Source organism: Polypterus senegalus, chromosome 10 (genome assembly GCF_016835505.1).
Source record: "Polypterus senegalus isolate Bchr_013 chromosome 10, ASM1683550v1, whole genome shotgun sequence".
NCBI classification, from domain to species: Eukaryota; Metazoa; Chordata; class Cladistia; order Polypteriformes; family Polypteridae; genus Polypterus; species Polypterus senegalus.
In genome coordinates this window covers 162,753,545-162,768,284 of record NC_053163.1, presented here as the reverse complement: position 1 = coordinate 162,768,284, position 14,740 = coordinate 162,753,545, and the positions used below count along the sequence as shown (strand labels likewise).

General features: G+C 41.8%; 1 protein-coding gene across 1 annotated transcript in view; it reads right to left on the bottom strand.

The window, feature by feature from the left end:
- LOC120538294 (zinc finger protein 721-like) overlaps positions 1 to 14,740 on the bottom strand; it is a 42,054-nt gene that overhangs the window by 21,603 nt on the left and 5,711 nt on the right. The window contains exon 3 of the mRNA XM_039767756.1: positions 9,146 to 10,754. Within this exon, the coding sequence (XP_039623690.1) occupies positions 9,146 to 10,754 (1,609 nt within the window). The remainder of the gene's footprint in view (positions 1 to 9,145; positions 10,755 to 14,740) is intronic.

Sequence of the window (14,740 nt, the reverse complement as noted above, 5' to 3'; positions counted from 1 at the left end):
CCGGTTTAAGAAGCAAGTAGTGATTCACACACACAGATCACATACGAGTAGAAGATCAAATACAAAACAAAGCATTTAACGTGCGACTTTAATTACGATGTGATTTGAGAAACTGGTTAATTAAACGATTTTAAGATGAAGTTTCTGATGTTCTACTTTAATGACAAAATAAACTACCTGATTAAAGTGGAACTTTCGAGATTCAAGTGGACATTTCATACTTTTTTCCTACTGTGTGCCTTTTTATTTTTTTTTTCTCTGTACCCTAATAAGCTGTCATGTGACACTCAGACGGTGGGCTACAACTCTTCTTTTCACGGCGACTTTGATATCTGACAACTTCTTTTTTATTTCTGGCACTGTGTGACTTTGTGAACTTGAGCTTTCGAGTTTCTCCGATACGCTATGTCACTCCATCGACTTCCTTTTGTTGTTTATCCCACTGTTTCCGTTTTTCTTTGCCTCCAATTGGTATTCGTTGAAATTCTTCTGTTTCCCCTGTGCTTTTGCCATTGACTTTTTACAGAAGGCTGAGCTTAAGGGCTCTTTATGTTGATTTGCATATTCAAAGAGGTGTAATTCTGGGAGGAGTTAGGGGAGGGGCAGCAGGCGCGTGCACGTGCATTACTTTTCACGCTGACCGGGATTTATGGAGCAGAAGAACATGGAAGTTGGCGAACGCAGAGATTTATGCATCTGGACTTTTTTGTGTATGAACATTTACGCTTTTGTCTGTACGCCATGTTAGAGTGTGAGTTCTACGCACGGCGTTATACATGAGGCCCCTGGACTGTGCAGGGCATCATATTAAGAAGTGAATCATCTCACCATCTACAAATGAAACGATTACAACTCACTGCTCCATAACGGAATTGACAATATCAAAAGTCTTTGTGATTATGTGATCGTCATTAGATACGGGGGTCTTCCCAGACTGTCTTAAGACTGCTGTAGTTAAACCCCTACTCATAAAAAATAATCTCGACTCCTCTGCTTTTGAAAATTTTAGACCCATCTCTAACCTGCCCTTCTTAAGTAAAATTCTAGAGAAGGCAGTCATTATGCAGTTAAATGACCACCTCAATAAACCTGCTATTCTTGATAAAGTTCAGTCAGGCTTCAGAACAAATCACAGCACAGAAACTGCACTCGTTAAAGTCGTCAATGACTTGCGGGTAAATGCAGACAGTGGCCGTCTATCTGTTCTCATCCTCTTAGATCTGAGTGCCCATTTGACACCATTGATCACAATATTCTTAGAAATCGCCTTAGTCAGTGGGTGGGCCTCTCTGGCAGGTGTGGTAATTACAACTCAAAGACCCCTGATATCCTATATGGTGGTCCACAAGGCTCTATCCTGGCTCTGCTGCTCTTTTCGATTTACATGCTTCTGTTAGGTCAGATTATCTCAGGTTACAACATGAGCTACCACAGCTATGCTGATGACACGCAGCTGTACTTATCAAGAGCACCTGATGACCCCGACTCTGTTGATTCACTGACCCCAATGTCTTACTTGTGTTTCTGAATGAATGAATAGTAATTTTCCCAACCTAAATAAAGAGAAAACAGAAATTTTAGTGATTGGCAATAATGGATATAGTGAGATTATTAGAAATAACCTTAATGCATTAGGATTAAAAGTCAAGACAAGAGGCAAAGAATTTAGGGGTAACTGTTGACTCTGACCTGAATTTTCAATCACATATTAATCAGATCACTAGGACAGCATTTTTCACTTAAGAAATATAACACAAGTTAGACCTCTTATGACACTGAAAGATGTATATTCAATTAATTATCATTACTATTCATGGTGGCTCCACACTCCATACTAACCCCTACTCTCTCTTCTGTTGTTTTCTGTGTTGGCGACTTGCGCCATCACCACCTGATCAAAGCACCGTGATGTCCCTACTTTGATGGATTAAAGGCCAGAAGTGCACATGGCCGTCATCATCAAGTCCTTCCATGAGAACCCTGAATACCATGAGGACTGATTGAGGTCATTGATGTGAGGTAGAGGGGGCTGGTCAGGTGGTCTCGTGGCCTCGGACCCCCTGCAGATTTTATTTTTTTTTTTCTCCAGCAGTCTGGAGTTTATTTTGTTTTTTCTGTCCCCCCTGGCCTTCGGACCACCTTACTCTTATTCTATGTTAATTAGTGTTGTCTTATTCTAATTCTTACTTTGTCTTTTATTCTCTTTCTTCATCATGTAAAGCACTTTGAGCTCCACCATCTGTATGAAAATGTGCGATAGAAATAAATGGTGTTGCTGTTGTTGTGTGTGTGTTTTGTCTTTTCCTGTTTTTAAATAACAAGCAGCATTCTGGCAGCCATATGCTGAAATTCTCCTGCCTCCAACGCAAAGCATTTTCAGACACGATTTCTGCTGCGTGTCTTTTCGTGACGAGAGCCATTTTCATGTGTAGTTCTTGCTTTTCTCCCGTCTGTGTCTTTGTGTGCTCATCAACAGAGCGGGGCTACCGGCGGCACTTTGTCAATGGTGGGCGCTGTCCTACTCGAATTTAACAAAAAAAAAAGAATCCTATAACCTACTTGAAAGGGAATACTAATTATAAATACAAAATAATACTAAAAGGAAAAAAACAGCAAATTAAACAAAGCCTTGCAGTTAGGAGACCCGTCTGGGTTCGCCTCCCGGGTCCTTCCTGCGTGGAGTTTGCGTGTCTTCCCCGTGTCTGCGTTGGTTTCCTCCCACAGTCCAAAGACATGCAGGTCAGGTGCATTGGCGATCCTAAATTTTGCTTGGTGGGTACTTGGTGTGTGTGTGTGTGTGCCCTGTGGTGGGCTGGTGCCCTGCCCGGGGTTTGTTTCCTGCCTTGTGCCCAGTGCTGGCTGGGATTGGCTCCAGCAGACCCCCGTGACCCTGTGTTAGGATATAGCATGTTGGACAATGACTGACTGACTGACTGATTTAACTTAAATGATTACAATGAATCGATTACAGAACTACTGCAGTTATTTAACGCCTTCTGGCCCATTAAGCACCTCATTAACTGTCTGCTGTTTGTCGTTCTTTGAAGTTATTAAACTTTACTTTTTTCCCCTTTTTGTTTTTCTAACTTTGTGCCCCTCTTATTACTTTTGTACTTTGAAGCTCACACTCACACGCTTGTATCCCTTCCTTTCAATCGTCCCACTTAACTTCACTGGCTTTCCTGACAGCCAAGAAGTGATTTATTGAATAAAAGATTTTACACACAACTTCCTTCTTACAAAACTCGCTTACTGATAATCCGCTGCTCGTTAATTTTCTTATTGGCTCTTTTAAGTTTCTGTTGCCATTGGTGCCTGATTGGCTTTCCTTCACTAGATGTCTGTCTACGTACCCCTGAGTGCCCCCTTTGCCAGTTTCAAGTCAGCAGCCCATCTGTACTTCCTAAGGAATGAACGCCTATGTCCTCGCTTTCCAGTGGCGCAGATGCTTAACTCTACAATCAGCTATATGGTGTTCTGTCTAAGTGTTCTTTATATGCCTTAACTTCTTTAGAAGTAATCATTAGAACAATCTCGACGAGAACAGGCCATTCAGCCCAACAAAGCTCGCCAGTCCTATTCACTTGTTTCCTCCAAGAAAACATCAAGTCGAGTTTTGAAAGTCCCTAACGTCTTACTGTCTACCACACTACTTGGTAACTTATTCCAAGTGTCTATCGTTCTTTGTGTAAAGAAAAACTTCCTAATGTTTGTGTGGAATTTCCCCTTAACAAGTTTCTAACTGTGTCCCCGTGTTCTTGATGAGCTCATTTTAAAATACAAGTCTCGATCCACTGTACTAATTCTCTTCATAATTTTAACCCCTTCAATCATGTCACCTCTTAATCTTCTTTTGCTTAAACTGTAAAGGCTCAGCTCTTTTAATCTTTCCTCATAATTCAACCCCTGTAGACCTGGAATCAGCCTAGTCGCTCTTCTCTGGACCTTTTCTAGTGCTGCTATGTCCTTTTTGTAGCCTGGAGACCAAAACTGCACACAGTACTCAAGATGAGGCCTCACCAGTGCATTATAAAGGTTGAGCATAACCTCCTTGGACTTGTACTCCACAGATCGTGCTATATAACCTAACATTCTGTTAGCCTTCTTAATGGCTTCTGAACACTGTTTGGAAGTTGATAGCTTGAGTCCACTATGACTCCTAAATCCTTCTCATAAGGTGGACTCTCGATTTTCCAACCGCCCATTGTGTATTCAAACCTAATATTTTTACTTCCTATGTGTAATACTTTACATTTACTGACATTAAATTTCATCTGCCACAAATCTGCCCAAGCCTGTATGCTATCCAAGTCCTTCTGTAATGATATAACGGATTCCAAATTATCTGCTAATCCACCTATCTTGGTATCATCTGCAAACTTAACCAGCTTGTTACTTATATTCCTATCTAAATCATTTATATATATTAAAAATAGCAGCGGCCCTAGCACTGACCCCTGTGGAACACCACTCTTAACATCGCCAGTTCTGATGAGGTTCCTCGCACCATCACCCTCTGCTTCCTGTGTCTGAGCCAATTCTGCACCCATCTAAAAACATCACCCTGAATTCCCACTTCTTTTAACTTGATGCCCAACCTCTCATGTGGCACCTTATCAAATGCTTTCTGAAAGTCCAGATAAATAATATCATAAGCTCCACTTTGATCGTATCCTTTTGTTGCCTCCTCATAGAATTCCAACATGTTAGTAAAACACGACCTCCCTCTTCTGAACCCATGCTGACTGTTCAGAATAACTCCTGTCCTTGTCATGTGTTGCTCAATCTTATCCTTAATAATTCCTTCCATTAATTTTCCTGTGATGCTTGTTAAGCTTACTGGCCTATAGTTGCTTGGATCTGCCCTGTCACCCTTTTTATATAATGGGATGATATTTGCCATTTTCCAGTCCTTTGGAATCTCTCCAGTGCACAGTGACTTCCTAAAAATATGTGTCAAGGGTTTATATATGTACTCACTAGCCTCCTTAAGAACACGAGGATAAATATTATCTGGGCCTGGTGATTTGTTTGATTTCATCTTATTTAATCTGAGCAGCACTTCTCCCTCTACAATTTCCAAATCCCTCAGTACCTCCTTAGTAGTTGTTTACCTCTGGCAGGTTATCCACTTGCTCACTTGTAAACACCTCAGAAAAATGTAAGTTTAGGGCATCTGCTATTTCATTGTCTGTATCTTTTAATTCCCTTTACTATTCCTGATGAACTTGACCTCCTCCTTAACTGTTCTTTTACTACTAAAATACTGAAAGAATCTCTTGGGGTCTTCTTTCCTTATCTGCTATATTCCTCTCCAACTGTCTTTTAGCCTCTCTGATATCCTTCTTAATGGTTGCCCTCATTTTCTCATACGCTCACGTTCTCTTTGCAGTCATTAGTCTTATATGCCTTATACAGCAGTTTTTCCTTTGCAACTTCTTTTTAAATCTTTATTAATCCATCGTGGAGTTTTTTAGTTTCCTATTACTTCCAAATTTAGGTATGTATCTGTCCTGCATTACATGTTTTTAAACCTGTTCCACTGCTCCTCGACTGTCTCCACATTTAAAAGCTTATCCCAGTCTATCCTACTTAGACTTTGTCACATCTGCTCAAAATTAGCCCTACTAAAGTTCAACTTAACAATTTTAGTCTTTGCATCTGTACTCTTACAAAATACTGAGAATTGTATTACATTATGGTCACTTGACCCTAGTGGTTCAATCACCTCTACACCCTCAATTCTATCCTGATTATTACAGAATACTAAATCCAGACAGGCTTCACCCCTTGTTGGTGCTTTAACATGCTGTGTTAAAAACAGTCGCTGATTACTTCTAAAACTCCTGCTCTTGTGCTCCTCCATCTGTAAGGTTATCCCAGTTAATATTTGGATAATTAAAGTCCCCATGACTATAATATCCCCTGTAAACTTGCCTTTTGATATTACTAAAAGATGTGTGTTGAAATTACTGTCTGAATTGGGTGGTCTATAACACACTCCTAAAATGAGACCTTTTCCCTAATATTTTCCAGGCGAAGCCACATGTCCTCACTAAGATGGGGCTCATCATCCAACTGAAGATGACTTACATTTAATTCCTGTTTGGCATAAACAGCAACCCCACCTCCTTTTCTGTTCTGTCTATCCTTCCTAAAAAATGTGTATCCCTCTATGTTACACTCATCCCCATCTTTGTTATTTAGCCAGGTTTCCGTTATTGCTATAATATCATAATTGTGCTCTGCTACATACAACTCCAACTCACTTACCTTATTTTTGATACTTCTAGCATTAAGGCAAGCTATTTTTAATGTGTTAATCCTTCTATCTTTACGTGTTTGCTTAAAATTTACATTACTATGCATTTTTATTTCTACACCATTGTTTGTTCTTCCATGTATAGATCTAAATCTGGCCTGTCCTAAACTCGCTGCCCCCCCAATCCTCGACTAGCCTACACATACGCCTCCCCAATACATTGGTGCCCCTCCGGTTCAGATGTAACCCGTCAGGCGGAACAGGTCCCATCTGTTCCAAAAGGAGTCCCAATGCCCCATAAACCTATACCCTTCTACCCTGCACCAAGATTTGAGCCACGTTAAGCCTTCTAATCTCCTCAATCTTACCTGGACTGGCGTGGCACAGGCAGAACTTCGGAGAAGACTACCTTGTCAGTTCTGCTCCTCAGCTTGGTACCTAACTCTTTGAATTTGGATGCAGAACTGACAGACTACCCTTATGTATGTCATTTGTTCCAACGTGGACAATGACAACTGGATCCACCCCGCTCTGGCCAAGAGCCTATCCACCCTTCCAGGAGGTCTCCCACCTGTGCTCCCGGAAGGCAACACACCGTCTGAGACTCTCTCTCTCTGGAGCACACCTGCGCTTCAATCCCCCTAATGATTGAGTCCCCAACTATCACTACCTCTCTCTTTTTGGGAACTGGTTTTGAGGTGGCCTGTTGGGGCTCCTCAACCCTGCCTACCACCTCAGAATTATCAGAGTCACCGTCCAGCACTTCTAATTCTGGGGCTGATGTCCCCGGACAGTGTGCACCCTTTACCTTACACTTTGTGACCGTGACCCACCTATTCCTACCTGTCTGGTCTGGAATCTCCTCCCGCCACCTTAGGGGTGCACACTATCTCTAAAGGACACCTGGGCCAAGTCCGCCAATTCTCTATTACAACGCAGGGCAGTTCAGCGACCCTGAGCTTGAGGTGCTGGATCAGCTGGCATCTCTTGCAGATGTAGCCCTCATAGACAACTGGCTCTTCCAAACCATCATCTAAAAAGTCCAACATCCAACAGGACTTGCATTGCACTGGCCTCATTATTAAAATTTGATTTGGGATTACTAAGCTGCCTTAACTTTTATTTTTTCTTAACATTAAATGATTTAACTTAAATGGTAACACTAAGATCTGCTACAGATATTTTACACCTTTTCCCCTTAAGCTCCTGTACTGTTCTCCCTCTCAGCTGCCTGCTGTTTGCCTTTCTATGAGGTTAACTTTACTTTTCTCTGTCTCTTCTAGCTTTGCGCTCTTCTTACTTATAAGCTCTTCACTCTCACTGTTTGTATTAATGACCCAATACCCTGTCGCCCACTTAACTGTTCTGCCTCTGGACCACTAAGTTCAGTTTAATCTAAAATAAACAAATAAATCAAACTTTACTACCTTATTTGCTCCTACTGCTCCTTGTGCCTGATCGGTGTCTTAACGCAGGCCGCTTACCTGCGCACTACTGAGTTTCCACCTTTACTGCTTTGAAGTCAGCCGCGGCCTTTTTTTCTTTTCCTTTAAACTAAGGAACTCGCTGTTACGACCACGCGGTTATTTATTTACAAATGCCGATATCAGTTACTGCTGCTTTCTACCCTGCTGCCTCGATGCTAATTCAAATACAGATAACAAGAAAAAGAACAAGTACAAGTACAAATAACTTTTCCAAGTGCACTTCCAAACACCCAGCTACTTTTGCTCTTGTGCGGGCGAAAAAAAGCAAAAAAAAACCCTTCTAAAGGGAAAAAAAGCTTTAAAAATTTTAAGAGTTTTTAAGAGCAAAATGTTTTTTTTTATTTAAATCTCACACCACAGAACAAACCAACAACTCTCAACAGACTCTAGCGTTTGCAAAGCACACGTCAGCACAAAGACTCTCAAATGTAATTTCAAAAAGTAATTTCTTCCCAGTAAGGAATCACCTTTACGCTTCTCGAACCATTAAGCTGCTTTTGCTCCTGTCCGGGCAAAATAAAAAGGCAAAAAAACCTTCTGAAGGGAAAAAAAGAAAATAATTCCCACACGGCTTCTTAGCATCAACCAAACAACAAAGATTTTAGGAGCAAAATTTGTATTTTAATGAATTGTCACTCAGCAGCAACACAACACACTCAGCACTTCTTGCACTTCCACTCCCACGGATGACGTCGGCACATCAGGCTCAGCCTCTCGTCGCTCAATGTCTCTCCCTAATCCTGTATGCTGCTCTGTGCAGTGGAACCGCTGGAACAATTTGGGTTCTTCTGCCCCACATCTCCAACGGCATTCCCTGGTACTTTTGTTCTCTTTCTCTCTCCAGCACCGCCTACCTGCATGGGGGTTCAACTTCATTTTCTGTGCCTTCTTAGAAGATACTCCTTAATAAAGATGTCCACCACTTTTTGTATTTGATGGACCTGGTGTGTCCCAAGGAACTCTCACTGCCTCCTTGCCTGTTATGGGGGTCTCTCCCCTAATTAGCCTGGTAAGTTTGCTCCAACTCTCGGTGAGCCTCGGCTATTGCTGTTCTTTTACACTGTAGCACCCAACTTGTTTGTAATTACGCTTCTTCTTCTTCTTGTTGTACTTGAGATGAGTGTAGCGATTATTAGGAAGTCAAGGTCAGCCTTTACAGCCCAGCACCACTGGCACAGTCTGGGTTTCCACATTTGGTTAATTTGTGATTGGACATGTGGATATTTTGTTCATTTTTGTCTGTGTTGTAATACTTCAGTTATCCCAGCTTGACAGAGTATTATTATTTATTTATTTTTTAAATAATTTACCAAAGGAGTAATCTGGCTACTTTGTTATGTCTTTGCATTTAACCTTTGACCTTCAACTCCTCATAATCACCAATCAGATGGATTACTGTATCACGCTGTCTGTCAGAGAGTTGCCATTGTCTTTCTCTTTCTGCCTTACTGCCTTCTCTCCTGTGTGAACTCTTGTGTGGCTCCGAAGAGACTCACTTCGTGTGAATCGTTTCCCACACTCTGAACAGCAATATGGCTTCTCTCCAGTGTGCGTTCTTGTGTGTTTATTTAGGTTGCTCATTTGTGCAAATTGCTTGCCACATTCTAAACAACAATAGGGCTTTTCTCCAGTGTGACTTCTTTTGTGGATATGAAGCTTGGTATTGCTGGAGAAGTGTTTCCCACATTCAGAACAGCAACGCAGTTTTTCTCCAGTGTGAATTCTTGCATGACTTTTAAGTTTGAATTTGGTGGCAAACTGCTGGCCACATTCCAAACAGCAATATGACTCTGCAGTGTGAAGTTTTTTGTGTTTATTTAAACTGCTTGTTTGTGAAAAATGTTTACCACATTCTGAACAGCAATATGGCTTCTCCCCCGTGTGAGTTACTAAGTGGGTATTTAAACTGCTCTTTCGTGAAAACCGTTTCCTACATTTGGAACAGCTGTAAGGTTTCTCTTTAGTGTGAATTTTTGTGTGTTTATTTAGACTGATTTTTTGAGAGAATCGTTTGCCACATTCAGAACAGCAATAAGGCTCCTCTCCACTGTGGATTCTTGTGTGGTTCTGAAGATTGCTACTACTGTAGAACTGTTTCCCACAATCAGGACAGGAATAAAGTTTTTCTCCTCTGTGAAATTGTGTGTGGATCTGAAGACTGCTCTGGCTGGTGTATCGGTTTCCACATTCAGAACAGCAATAGAGCTTCTTTCGAGTGTGAATTCTAAGATGTTTACATAGACTCCTCATTTGAGAAAACCGTTTGCCACATTCAGAACAGCAGAATGGCTTCTCTCCCGTGTGAATTCGTTGGTGGGCCCGAACATGGGTCATTCGTGAAAATCGTTTACCACATTCTGAACAGCAGTACGGTTTCTCTCCAGTGTGAGTATTCATGTGGCTTTTAAGCCCACTACTGTCGGTAAATCTTATGCCACATTCAGAGCAGCAATATGGTTTCTCACCAGTGTGAATTCTTAAATGTACGTATAGACTGCTCCTTCGCAAAAATCGTTTGCCACATTGAGAGCAGCTGTATGGCCTCTCTCCAGTGTGAACTCTTATGTGAGTCAGAAGATGGCTCATTTGTGGAAATTTCTTACCGCACTGAGGACAGCCATGTAGCTTCTCTCCAGTGTGAATTCTCATGTGGGTGTTAAGACTTCTCTTGACAGTAAATGTTTTGCCACATTCAGAACAGCAATACGGTTTCTGTCTTGTATCATTCATCTTATTTTTGGTTACAGAGTTCTTTTCTGAGGTTTTCTTAGATTCTTGACTATCTTCCACACCTGATGAATTTGCATCACACACCTGTTTTTGATTGCTGATTACTTCAATATTAGTTATATTCACAGGAAGCTGAAAACTGCATGGCAATAAGGCAAGTAGCAAAATCCCTGATCCAGATGTTGGTTCTTGTACAACATCATTTTGCTGTGGTTTGTGATGAACAGAGGTCTGAGGAAATGAAGATGGGGAGAAGGTGCCACTTTCATGTGGATCTGCAAAAAAACAAATACAAATGTATGTGAAAAAGACAACATTCAGAAAGAGGATTGACACATGGTGACCATTTAACACTAGAGCTACCAGAGCCAACGAAAAAACTCGTAGGTCTGTCCCACCTTAAACTGCTTCGCACCTCTCTGTCAGTGTCTATTGTCCTGTAAATGTGTTGATAAGCAGCAAACAGCAAGCAGCCTGCTATCACATCCTCCACCCTGCACAGTTTTCTCAGTTCAAGCCTGTTTACCTGCGTGTCAGTTGCTTAGAGTTGTAGAGAGTGAGAAGTCCAACAAAATGACACCTTTTATAAATAATGTCCACTCACATATAAGAACAACGCAGCTGCTCCAGGCGTAAACGCCAAAGTCCGGCGTCATCCTGCCAATCACCCGTCCTTCAAAGAAACAGCACAGCGTACAGAGCTCGCCAACGCTACACCATCCAGATCTAAACACTAGCGTGGTGTATGTGCCCAAAAAAAGTCTAACTGCATTCTCATACCATTGCTTGTGTACTAAAGTGTCAGCAGGTATTTTTTGTAGTATTACACGTAAAATTTGTGAGCATGCCCTTGACAATCACACAGAGGAAGCTCTGCAGTATACCTGTGACTTTATGCTGTAGGAAGATAAGTAAATGAAGTAAAACTAAAAAAAAGATGCTAACTTTGACAAGTACTATACATTTACAGTGGCTATTACAGACACAAATCAAACGTATGCTTTTATTGTATAATATTAACAATAAGAACAGCTCACTACTCAAAACGTTTATTTTTGGAGAAGTTAAGACTCGAACCCACAACCTTCTGAATTGGAGTCAGCAGCTCTAACCAGCATACTACCCGAGAAGTCAGGATGACACACAACACTAACCTAATTTCTTTTTCTTGGGTTATAGTCTTGGAAAAAAGAGCATTTGTTCTGTTATACTTGCATATTTTTGTGAAAGTGTTTCTTTGATATTTGGAACTCATTATACACTTCATGTCTACATTTTGTCAATTATTACTAAAAGATGAAAAACGTTTCTGTTTTAATGATGTGTTTACTGTGCATAAATTGTTGTAGACACGGAACACACATGAAGTGCGTGTTACAAATAACGATCTAGTATTTATAAAAGGGGTCATTTTGCTTGACTTCTCACTCTATACATTTCTATATAACTGACACGCAGGTAAACAGATTTGAGCTGAGAAAACTGTGCGGGGTGGGGGGATGTGACAGCAGGCTGCTTGCTGCTTATCAACACATTTAAAGGACAAAAGACGCTGACGGAGAGGTGCGAAGGGATTTAAGGTGGGACGGATCTGTGAGTTTTTTCGTAGGCTCTGGTAATTCTAGTGTTAATGCTCAATAGCGTAGCACTTAAATAAGGCATTGCACAATGATGAGCCAACATGATCCAAAGGGCTGGGAGTCCCTGAATTCTCAGGCTCTGCATTTTGAAGCATTATGGTAATGTAGCTGTACTAACCCAGCCATGGGGGGATGCACAAACCAATGTGTTTCTTTGTGTCAGTCCCAATCCCCAATAAATGGGGAGTGTTATATCAGGAAGAGTCGTATGTGGACAACAATGCGGATTTCCATACAGAATTGGTTGAGACCCAGGTTAACAATGGCCACTATCATTACTGTAAGCAACTGGGGGAAACTGGGCAGCTGTTGAGCAAAAGAGAAAAAGAGGGAGAATGTGTGTCCGGAGACTGGAGGAAAAGAGGAAGGTTAAGACAGTGGAAGTGAGGGTTGGAACCGTAAATGTTGGCACTATGACTGGTAAAGGGAGAGAGTTAGCCGATATACTGTAATGGAGAGAAGGAAGGCTGATATACTGTGCATGTTAAGAGACCAGATGGAAGAGGAGTAAGGTCATTGATGGATGGATTAAAAGGCAGAACTCTACGTGACCATCATCATCATCATCAAGCCCTTCTGTGAGAACCCTAAATCCAAAGAGGACTGTTTCATGTATGTTAGGTAGAATGCCCAGAGGGGACTGGGGGGTCTCATGGTCTCATGGTCTGGAATCCCTGCAGATTTTATTTTTTTCTCCGGCCGTCTGGAGTTTTTTTTTGTTTTTTCTGTCCCCCCTGGCCATTGAACCTTACTCTTATTCGATGTTAATTAATGTTGATGTACTTTGTATTTTGTTTTCCTATTGTGTCTTTTATTTTTCTATTCTTTATTATGTAAAGCACTTTGAGCTACTGTTTGTATGAAAATGTGCTATAGAAATAAATGTTGTTGTTGTTGTCAGGTGTATTGGAGGTGGATTCAAATTACTCTGCCAAGTTGTGGATGGGAGGAGAAATGGGGTACAGGTTATTCTGAAGGAACAGCACGTCAAGAGATGAAAAGAGAGTCAGAGTGACGATTATGAACCTGGGAATTGGAGGTGTGATTATAAATGTTGCATATGCCCTCCAAGTTGGGTGTGCGATGGAGGATTAAGAAGATTTCTGGAGTGAGTTGGATGAAGTGATGAACAGAGAGTGGTGATTGGAGCAGAGTTCAATGGACATGTTGGTGAAGGGAACAGAGGAGATGAGGAGGTGATGGGTAGGTATGGTGTCAAGGAGAGAAATGAAGAAAGTCAGAGGATAGTGGATTTTGTCAAAAGGATGGACATGGCTGTGGCGAATACATATTTTAAGAAGAAGGAGGAACATAGGGTGACGTACAAGAGTGGAGGAAGATGCACACAGGTAGATGACATCCTATGTAGAAGAGTCAATCTGAAGGAGATTGAAGACTGCAAAGTGGTGGCATTGGAAAGTGTAGTTAAGCAGCACAGGATGGTGGTCTGTAGGATGACAGTGGAGATCAAGAAGAGGAGGAGAGTGAGGGCAGAGCCAAGGATCAAATGGTGGAAGATGAAAAAGGAAGTCTGTAATTTTGAGTTGAGAGAGAAGGTAAGACACTGGCACTGGGTGGTAATGAAGAGTCACCAGACAGCTGGGCAACTACAGCAGATGTAGTAAGGGTGACAGCAAGAAGGGTGTTTTTGTGACATCTGGACAGAGAAATTAGGAAAAGGAGGTGGAATGTGAAAGTACAGGAGAGGATACAGAGGAAGAGGATGGTGAAGAAAATGTGGCATAGTCAGAGAGATGAAGAAAGTAGACAAGAGTATAAGGAGATAAGGCGCAAGGTGAAGAGAAAGGTGACGAAGGCTAAAGAAAAGGCGTATGATGAGTTGGATGAGAGGTTGGACTCTAAAGAGGGAGAAAAGGACCGGTGGGCTACAGGGGGGCCGAGCTGGGAAAGATGAGCAGCAGGTTAGGGTGATAAAGGATAAAGATGTGAACCTTGTATTCACAAGTGAGGAAGAGTGTGATGAGAAGATGGAAAGATGACTTTAAGAGGCTGATGAATGAAGAGAACGAGAGAGACAGAGAGGAGGTTGGATGATGTGTAGATGGCGAATCAGGAAGTGCAACAGATTAGCAAGAAGGAAGTAAGAACAGCGATGAAGAGGATGAAGAATGAAAAGGCCGTTGGTCCAGATGACATACCTGTGGAAGCATGGAGGTGTTTAGGAGAGATGGCAGTGGAGTTTTCAACCAGATTGTTTAATGGAATCTTGGAAAGTGAGAGGATGATGAGGAGTGGAGAAGAAGTGGACTGGTGGGCCGATATTTAAGAATAAGGGGGATGTGCAGGACTGCAGTAACTACAGGGGGATAAAACTGATGAGCCACAGCATGAAGTTATGGGAAAGAGTAGTGGAAGTTCAGTTAAGAAGTGAGGTGATGATGCGTGAGCAGCAAGATGGTTTCATGCCAAGAAAGAGCACCACAGATGAGATGTTTGCTCTGAGGATGTTGATGGAGAAGTAGAGAGAAGAACAGAAGGAGTTGCATTGCGTCTTTGTGGACCTGAAGAGAGCAAATGACAGGGTGACTGAGAGGAGTTGTGGTATTGGATGAAGAAGTCAGGAGTGGCAGAGAAGTATGTAAGAGTGGCACAGGATATTA